Source organism: Pleurodeles waltl, chromosome 2_2, assembly GCF_031143425.1.
Source record: "Pleurodeles waltl isolate 20211129_DDA chromosome 2_2, aPleWal1.hap1.20221129, whole genome shotgun sequence".
Lineage (NCBI taxonomy): Eukaryota > Metazoa > Chordata > Amphibia > Caudata > Salamandridae > Pleurodeles > Pleurodeles waltl.
Genome location: NC_090439.1, coordinates 1,188,277,747 through 1,188,288,233, shown reverse-complemented (window position 1 = coordinate 1,188,288,233; position 10,487 = coordinate 1,188,277,747). Strand labels below are relative to the sequence as shown.

General features: G+C 40.3%; 1 protein-coding gene across 2 annotated transcripts in view; it reads right to left on the bottom strand.

Annotated features, from left to right (window-relative positions):
- Positions 1-677: 677 nt before the first annotated feature.
- LOC138283062 (phospholipase A2 inhibitor gamma subunit B-like) overlaps positions 678-10,487 on the bottom strand; it is a 50,214-nt gene continuing 40,404 nt past the window's right edge. For both annotated transcript variants that reach the window (XM_069221206.1, XM_069221207.1), the window contains exons 4-5: positions 4,300-4,449; positions 678-1,943 (exon numbers count right to left, since the gene is read on the bottom strand). In XM_069221206.1, the coding sequence (XP_069077307.1) occupies positions 1,819-1,943; positions 4,300-4,449 (275 nt within the window). In that variant the 3' untranslated portion in view covers positions 678-1,818. The remainder of the gene's footprint in view (positions 1,944-4,299; positions 4,450-10,487) is intronic.

Below are 10,487 nucleotides of genomic sequence, written 5' to 3'. Positions count from 1 at the left end.
GGTAGAATTGCATGCAATGGGCATTGATACTCTAATGCGACCTACATTCTGTATCATTGTCCTATCTTACTGTATTTTGAAGATTGAGAAACCTGAGGGAGGATTCTGAGAAAATAAATGAGAACCTTGTAACAGGTAATGAGACATTGGGGTCACCATTAGACCTAGTAAATTTGTGTTTTATTCCCAATCATGGTAAGGAGATTTAAGATTTGAGTTATAAAGGCTTAATTTTGGGATTGGCATTAAATGTTAAGGCTTAAAGAGCTAATGGTAGACCCAGATTTCCAAATTGAGACCCACTTTTCCCAAACTCCAATGATCGCTCAGACTTCCATGGAGTCCAATCCCTGACAAACAGACTTAAACTTCACTTTGGTCCAACCCATACTCCATTGAACTTCACAGTGATGACTGTAATGGCATCCACCATGGTTCAATGTTAATGAAGATCACAACAGAGATGTTCAGCATGAATAGGATATAACTGGCAACATAAGACTATGGGTCTTTATTCCATTGTCTACACAGTATTGAAGCATTTTATTTGCTGTTTCATCTTGTCTGACATAAACTGTTCTAAAGTGCTGTATGTTTGCCTTCAATACTTTCACAACACATCTCGCATTAAACATTCAACTATTAGCTATTTATAAAAAACACAGTCTTATCGTAAATGCAGAAGCGTGAACAAAAGTTTATTTCTTAAACATATGGTGTGTAAAGCAAGTATATGTTTTGTTTTGTTACAGCACAGTGCACACCAATTGCTGGATTATAGGGCACATTGACATTGAGGATATAAACCCATCACTCTGCTTTCGTCTGATTTAAAAGCATCACCACACCAACACAATGTGGCTGATATTTTCCATGATCTAATATTCAAAGAGGTGTTCACCTCTAAAGCCAAGAAATAGACACAAAGCAGGAATGGCTGGGAGTACCTGGTACGGTCTCACAGATAGGAGCTGGTTAAATAAGTGGGAGGCTCCTGAGAGTGGTCACTGATTGGCCATCACTGTGGAAAGGAAGAAGAAAGCACTCAAGGTCATGCCTCAGTGGCTGATTATCAATGTCTTGCTCTAAGATCTCCAGCTTCATCTCAGATGGCAGGATAAACCTTATATGGATGGTTCTGAAGCAGACCTGTTCATAATTAAACTGCTTAGTGGTGAAAAGGATGTCACAAAAACTAAAAGGGATGGAAAGTACAATAATCACCCAGTGTTGGAGCATACAGCTGCTTGTTCCAGTGCCTGTATATCACATGTCAACACTGGGAGTTGATATGTAATTTGTAGTATATTTATTGGTACAATATACATTGATATACAATCATATAAACGTAAAGTGGTTCTAATCTTTAGTTGAAAATAAATCAGGCAATGTTATTTCAAATAGAGAGGTAACATTTGATTTTCAGTTTCCTCCATGGTTACGTATGACACCAGCAGTAGTAGCACATCTGAAGAAGAGCTCCTTCTCCAACCATAAGCCAGTATCTTTGGGTGGTTGGAGCCACTGGGTTTGCATCAGTCAATGCATCAAGGAAAGGAACCTCTGAGGCACCCAGGCACCAATAATGGCTGCATAGAGAGGGTGGTAGTCCATAAACAGCATGGGTGCCTAACAGGTACCAAGCACATTGCCTACTTGTATTCTTTCTCCCAGTGAGGGTGACATGAGTTAATCTGCTTCATTCTTACAATGTTCCTCTTCACAAGACCAGCCTCTGTATTCCAGGAATGTTTAGAGTTTAAGGAATGTTTCTACTGACAATTGCTAAGCTGGGGTGGGACTGTATGAATAATGGTCTCAAACCTTCTTGGCAGGTGAGCATAGAAAATCATAACTGTAGACTTGTGTCCCGGCCAGGTAGAAATTGTTGCAGAAATCTTGAGAAGCACATCCTTTCATGCTAAACTGTCTCACTGCATCACCTATAGATAAAACACATATACAATAATCAAACAATGCTGTTACATACATGTTTTATCTATCTAGTAAATAATTCATGCCCATCCCAGTTCCAAAGTTCCCAAGGTCTCAGACTGTCTAATAGCACACTACTAATAATTGGAGCCCACCCAACCCAGGGCCTGGTATTAAATGCTGAACTTTGAATGTCACAAAAATTCCCTTGCTGCCCATGATGTTTGAATTAAGAGGTCTTCGCTCATGTCCTGACGGGTAAGTAATAACTTCAGCTTTACTGAATGTCAATCAACCACATTAGTTTATTGAGATTATCTAGAAAATAATTGTATTTTTACTATTTCTGGAGTTGTTGTTGACCTTTTTCTTTTACAACACACATTGAACTCTTCATGTGTTAATTTAACTGATTACCTGAGTGCTCAGTCAATTTTCTATAAATGTTGTTGTGATCTGTACCACATTCATGGCAGAAAATACAACTTTTTTTTTTAATGTCTTTGTGTAAACTTTGCTGATGCCCTTGGATTGTCATAGAACTCTTACCTTGGGGCCAAGACTGCTAGGCTTTGGGCGGCAGCACCACCACATGTGGGTGACTAAGTCAATGCCTAACTGTTTAGAAACTGTTGGCCTAACCTGCTCCATCCAGCTTGCAGCCCCTCACCAAAACCCGAAAAGTAACGGTGATTTGTGGCAGCGTATACTAATGACACTCTGACTCTTGAGGGAAACTGTATCGTTTTCTCAGTTACACAATGTTCTCACACATGCAAAGATAGGCAGAGAAATGCAGGACATGTTGCATTTATTGAAATGACTGCATGCTACGATAAAATACATGGACTGTGATTATTAGGAGGATTAAACATGATAACGTGATACTTGTGACCATTAGGGGGAAATAAATAAACAGTACCACCATCCTCGGAAGATCCTGTGTCGAAGGATTCCTACCTACACCCAATTCTCCTCATTCGGCATGTGTGGTATTTTTATTGCAAAATATGTTGTGTTCTGAGAACAGGCCTGACATGATTGTGTGTCTGTGACTCCATTCTCTTGTAGCGGAAATACTATAGTGGATAAATATAACAGCACTGAGCAGAGCACAGAACAAACTGCATACAAAGTGCAGATAAATGCAGAACTTGAACAAAATACATTTTCTAGGAATGGCAGCTGATAAAACATAAAAGCAATAGGTTGAAAAGCTAACTGTGATAAAATATATTAAAATGAATAGCAAATAAAATGTGTGCATGCCTAAAAGGCACAGGCTATGGGCCTAAAGACTAAAATATGGGTGCCTAACCTACGGTCTAAAAGATGAATCCACAACAGGATATTCTGGCAATTTTAACAGTATGTTTAAGAGTGCGAAGCCTCTCCAATCCAGGGGGAGTACTCCACACATACAAAGATCAGACAGGCCTATCTCCAGCTACTGCCTGTGCAGCCCCTTCAGTAATTCCGATAGCGACAGCGCTATCTCATGAGGGTGTTCCCTCATTGGGATGGGTGTGGCCCAATGCAAATTAATTGTCAGGAGGTGCATTGACAGTGTGAGAACTGATGGCATCCCTCCCGGAGGAGGGGAAGGGGGTCCTACGAACCCCACAGACATCCCCTTTCCAGTCAGGTCCTGCAAGGGGATCTCTAATCCCTTTTAAGAGTACAGCCATGGTTGCCGCCTACCCAGTGAAACACAGAGAAGCTTCAAAGTAGCAGCTCTGATTTTCACTTGAGTGTGCTGCCCCTAGGGCTGTTCCGGTTCACAGCTGCCCTGGGAGCAGTACATTCAACGTGACAGGATGCACTTTCTTTGTTTGCACCCAGCGTACCTGTTTTAAGGTGTGCCATAGCACAAACAGTGAAAGTATGCCCTACGTGTAAAAGGACCACAGTGTCTTAGATCCCATTTAGCAATCACTTCAGCCACTCGAAAGCTTCCTCTTTTTTTGCTTTCGATTCAACCTTGCACAGCATGTTACCTTTTTGTGCTAGTCAAATACCACATGCATACAGATGCATACATACATATTTTGAATCTGTCAGCTCTGTACCCCTTTCATTGAAAAGCCCACCCGGAACCAATTAGAAAAACAATCAAGCTCAATTCACTTCTTTGAGAGGACATTGGTACATCAAACAGACAGTCTGATCGAGCATCAGGATATATGTGGTCAATGAGAAATGATTTGTACTTTGTATTATGGTAGAACTGTGAAGATATTATTTTAAATTTTATGTAAAAAAATATCATTAATTAGTGTTAACAGCATTAAGCTTGAAAGAAAGGGCCAGAAACCAAGAAGATTGGTGTATTGGGATATAAAACTAAAAATGTATGTATCTCACCAGGTCTGGCTGCTGTTCCTTTGAAGGTGGCACAGGTGTTATGCTCCCCGGTGCACTGAACTTCTCCAGTCACTGCGCAGGGGTCCACAGACTGATCATCAAAGCATTCTTCACAATTATATCCACTGGTAGCCTTGTCCACAGCAGGCACTGAAACAACCCAAGACAGGAATTAAAAAGCTTAACTCTGTTCATAAAGGCTAAAGTGTCCCACATTAACAAGCAGCCACTGAGCAAACCATCTTGTACCACCAGAAGAAGGCAGAAGCTGGATTTTTGTCCTTTGTAGAATCCATCAGTTTGAGTCACTTCTTTCTTGGTTATTTCATTTTGGTGACTCACTGTAACTTTTAAGCTTACGTGACTTGCGATATTGAGGAACACCGAACAAGCAAAATGGTGGGAACACAAATCCCTGAACTAAATATCTTGAGGTGGTTTGACTACCCAGGAGGCACAGAATTTTAATAATGCTGAGTTTTGAAAATCCTAATCCAGAGATTAAAGAATGGGCAGAGAGTAACATGGAAACATGGAATCATTGAATAGTCTAATTAAGATACCAATGAAATATGCAGACATTGACAGACAAAAATTACAATTGCAGATTGATACTTTGAACACAGAATTAGACTATGACCCAGAGCAAGATATGAACAAGAAATATAAAGAGGGAATTGGTGCCTTCTTTAAGAAGTATGAGGACACCATAAAGGCAAGAAAAACCCAAACATTCTCTAGGGACAAGCAGGATTACAATAGGGGCAGATTTTTGTGTTTCCTCATCACTTTGATGCTTTAAAATGTCAGAAATTAGTGGAAGGCAACAGGTCGCTACATGAACAGCAATCCTGTGACACCACCAGGCAGGCCAATTATATCGACCACTGGGGGGATATGTGAGAACATGTCAAAATACATAGATTATTGTTTGCAGGATTTGGTTAAAAGTTTACCCTCATATGTAAAGAACACAGGAGATTTTTTGAGAGCGATATATGATTTACCTTGGGATGAAAAGTATGTGTTGATGCCTCTGGATGTTACTTGACTCTACACTAATATGGATCATCAAGATGGTTTAAGAGCTGTGCAGTATTTCTTACAGAGAAGACCACTGAGTTTGTACAAAACACACTTGTATACTTTTGGATATGATCAGATTCTGCCTTGAGCATAATTATTTTTTGTTTGATAGCCAGCTACTTCACTAAGTTTCTGGGACAGCAATGGGCACATGCTGTGCTCCCAGCTATGCATGTCTTCACCTGGGGTGGTGGGAGGAGCGGGTACTCTGGGTCAAATACTGGCAGGCTTGGGAAAAGCTTGTGGTTATCTGACTTCATTTTGTAGATGATTTATTTGTGGTATGGAGTGGTACAGAATAGAGTGCAAACTATTTTGTGGAACAAATCAATATTAATAATCTTAATTTGCACTTTACAAGTAGCATCAGCAGGGGCAAGGTCCAATTTTTAGACTTGGAAGTTTTTTGTCTTAACAACAATTTGGAAGCTAGGTTGTACAGAAGAGGAGGCAGTAGGCAACACAGCGTTGCACGCCACCAGTTTCCACCCACCACACTTGAAAGCTACTATTCCATATGGTGAGATGTTAAGAGCCAGGTAGCAAGGGACTGAGCCGAGCACCATGAGAGTGACGTCAAACGCATAACATATTATGACATAGATGTGGTCCCACCTAGCAAATAGGGGGGGTGATCAGGAGGTAGCCCTCCACAGACCAGAAATTTAATATATTTTGGATCACACCTTGAAGTCTCCTAATGGGCTTAATATGGATGAGGAGTTATGTATGTGGCTATGAGTTGGCCATGAAGCAGGATTCGTGTCCCTGAGACTTTTTTGAATGATGTAGTGGCATGCCAAGAAACATGAATAATTTTAAATGTAGATAATATCCCCAAGTCCCTTCTATGCAAATTTTATATAATGGGGCATTTCAATCACAGTAAGTGGCAACAACCACTCAGGAGTAAAATTTCATGAGGGATAACAGTTATTGCTTTGCCCACTTGGGCTCAATTATTGAGTGCACACAACAGAATATTCATTAATCATGAGTTACTGCGGAGTTGCAATATTCTAGTGGTAACCCACATGGACAACACATAAAATATAAGTTATTAAATTAATGCTGACTCAATATAAAGAAATGTTGTGAATAGTGCAGGTGAACAAGGAATATTCTCAAGTGTGCGAGATTTAAAAAAGTGCAATGCAATGTTCAATTATGAATGAAGGCACAGAATTTAAATTTATTTTTATTTTACTCTGATTAGCAACAGTGAGGTGAAAATTCATAATTTTGGAAGGACTGTAAATCGAGAAATGTGCAATTCAAAATTATGAAATGAATACATACTGGGAAAGGTTTACACATTGCAGGTGAGGAAGCACTTGTATATGAAAGCACTAAAAATGGGGGTGCAGCATTGTTTGATCTATAGGGGAGTACGCTACAGTTACTTTAGGGCATGAGTTATAGTTACTTGAGGTAACTTTAACCATAACTTGTGAATTGTTATGGATTTGTACGTTTAAAATGTGAGTCTAACTATAACTACCATGTAACCTTTGTTTTTTTAATTGAATTTCCATGTGTATTTTTAATTCTATTTGTTAACTATAACGTCGCTGTAACCTTTGTTTTTTTCATTGGATATAGATATGTATATATACATAGATATTTATATAGACATTTAGATAGATAGATATAAATATATATCTATCCATGTACATAGGAATATATAGATAGATATATTTAGATAGATAGATAGATAGATAGATAGATAGATAGATAGATAGATAGATAGATAGATAGATAGATAGATAGGTAGATAGATAGATAGATATTCACTGAAAAAAACAAAGTTTACAGGGATGTTATAGTTAGGTTATCAATTTACTCATACAAAACCATAGAAATTCAGCAGTTATAGTTAGAGTTATTTCAAGTAACTCTAACGTGAGCCCTAGTTTAACTATAACTCGCGTCCTAACCATGCACAGTTTTCTCATCAATAATTTTATTGCAAATGTTGCAGTTGTAATATCAAAGTTGCTATAGAAGTTGTCATCAATGATATAATATGTGGAGTAATTAGCTGTATTTGGTGCAAGTTATAGTTACCTTAGAACACAAGCTATAGTTACTTGAAATATTTTTTCTATACCTGCTGAATTTCTATGGTTTGTACGAGTAAATTCAGAACCTAACTATAACCTCCCTGTAACCTTTGTTTTTTTCAGTGAATTTCTATGTTTTTTTAACATAAAGTAATTTTAATTATTATACGTTCCTTGAACCACTGAAGCACATGGCCAAACGCCCTGCACAGCAGGGGTTCGCTGCTGCCAAGCCCTTATGACCAGCCAACCCTTATAACCACCCAATCCCGTGCTGCACGTGGCCTTTGGCCGTGTGCAGATGGGGTTGGTTACAGAACCTCTGTCTCTCAGTAAATCTGTGAGTCGGTGCATGAGTATCTGAGTTAGAGTGTGAGTGGGCGCATGAGTCTCGATGCATGTATGAGTAAATGAATTATTTAATGAATGAGTATATGTTTTTTCTTTTTGAATTTTTCACATTCAAGAATATGTTGAAAATAATTTGCTGAAATTTGTGATTTTTCATGATTATTGTGCATGATGATGCAAAATTATTTTAATCCCATAATTTGCCCCTAAAACACAGCTATATCACACTCCTTGCATCATGATACCTTCACCCTGACCCATTATGCCAATTTCAAGTGATGTCTTAGGTTAAAGCTACAAAATTAATTTTCTGGGCTGGTCATACACTATTTCTCTTCCAAGATGTGGCTAAGGCCACTGCAGATCATTGAAAGCAGTTCCTGGACATGCACCCTCAATTGAGAGCCATGAACGCTCAAGTAGGTTTAATACACCCCTGCCTGTTTAAGGTGATGTACAAAGATAATACTACTAGTGATGAGGAGCCTGCTGCACTTAAGAAATTCCTCCAACCACACAGAGGAGAGGACATGGAGAAGAAAAATTACCTTATTATTAATCTAGTTTTCTTGCATGTTTCCTTTTTATACCTATTAAGCTATTTGATTTCTTCATGTCTTATTGTCATTATGTTTTCCTCATAATTATGACAATGACAATGTTTTAATTCTATAATGTCTTTTGTTCTCACATATCTTTCCCCTTGTGGTCTCACTATTATGTGATGTTCTCATCAACATAAAGAGTGCTCTGCTATCCTTCAAAGTTTTGGGTCCTATCGCTGTCATCTTCAGGTGTTGTCACCCTCCCTTTCTTCCTGTCTGTATGTTTCTCACTCGTCATTTTTATGATTTGTACTGTCTCTATGTTTTCTGCTTCACTACTTCCATGCTCATTTTTCTTCCAGTGGCTATAATCTGTTTCCCTTTTGTCCTTGTGCCGCTTCCCACTACTCCTTTCTTCTTTCCTCATTCTACTATGTCTAAATGATATTCTTCCTTATGTTTTAGCCAGTTTTTCATTAATTTTGTCACAGTAGACTTGTTAAATGTGTCTGTTTGAGTTTCAGCATTACAATCCAAGTTAGTCCATGGAATATCAAGGAATTAGTTAACCCTATTAAACAGCAGAGGGTTTTAGCCCATCTTGATTTACTCAGTACTGATGTGGCACTTCTTCAGGAGATGCATCTCTAAGAACTAGAGTCCGCCAAACTAAAAAGAAGCTGCGTAGGCACTGAGCTTGCTTCCCCTGCTAAAGGAAAGAAAAACTAAACACTAATTCTATGTCATAAAAATTATACATTACAGTTATTAACCAAGATCATGTCTCTGAAGGGTTGATCTATTATTGTAAATCTCCTTGTTGAAAATATACCCATAATAATTTTCAATCATTATGGTCCAGTCTCTGTCGACAACATTTTCTGGACCACAATTCCTGGCAAATTACTTCAATGTGCTGATGATTATATCATATTCAAAGGTGATTGTAATCAAATTCACGATCCCATATTGGACAGAAACTCAGCAGTCAAAATTATGCACACTAAAAAGCATTTGCAAGTTGTCATGGTTTCTGCAAGATGGCTAATGGGACGCGCTGCTTAGAGGCTCCCATCCGACCCGGCTATAGCCCACCATAACTCTGCCTGATGTTGGACATTTGCTGTCCATCCTGCTGGCAGAGAGCATGTGTAATCTGCTCTTAATTAGTGGACCTGGGGGCCCCCTGAGGGGACAAACTGCTGAGGAGCTGCAGGGACAGCTGACTGCGCTATAGGCTGTGTGACCGTTGTCCCTTTAACAGGAGCTGCATTGGAGGTTGGAGCTGTGGAGACGACCGTGGCCCCCTCTGGGAATGCAATGCCCTTGCTGATGCTGTTGGAGGTGGGGGCACTGCTGTAGTGGGGCAATGCCCACTTGAACCCTGCGGCCTGCATTTTGCGTTTTCAATTGCCTGAGAGGAGAGAGGGCGCTGCTGGCGGTTCATTGTACGGCAGTTGCACACAGTCATTCCCACTGAGCATACCTGCAGCAGCCTCGTCTTCAAAGATTGCTATGCTGGGTGGCCCCCTGAGCTCAGTGGAAGAGACGGTGTTCCATCTTGATGGCTGCGGTGGTGGTCCCTATTGGTACCGAGTGGGACACTGCTGCATTGGGCCCTTGGACCATGAGGAAACTGCCCTAGAAATTGAGGTCTGCCTCCTCCTCGCTGCTCTGCCTCTTGCTACACTATGCTGTGCAGGTAGGGTGGAGTTCGAAGCTTGGGGGAAAGTATTGCTGTGGTGAGCGGCACCTGGGGGTCCCATCTCCTGCATGACATTGTTGGGTCTTGAAAGGGACTTCTTGCGCTCTTTTCCACTGTCATGCTGAGCCTTATTGGGGGCTGCAAGCTGAGACCTCCTGTGCATGGTACTGGGGTCTGGCTGGGCCCTCCTTGTAGTCTATGGGAGAGGTCCAGCTGCTTGAAGTGGTGAGTGATATCAGCCACGCCTGAAAATCTGACTTAGCTCACTCTGCTTGGAGGGTGGTGTCTGATGCACCCTTAGACAGCCACAGACACAGGAGGGAACTCTTTTTTGCCACTTGTTTAAGCCTTTTAGGCCTGGATCATCTAGGCCAAATGTGGTAAACAGTATGGGCAGACACAGGCAGACAGGGACTTCTCAGGGTAACACAATAAAAT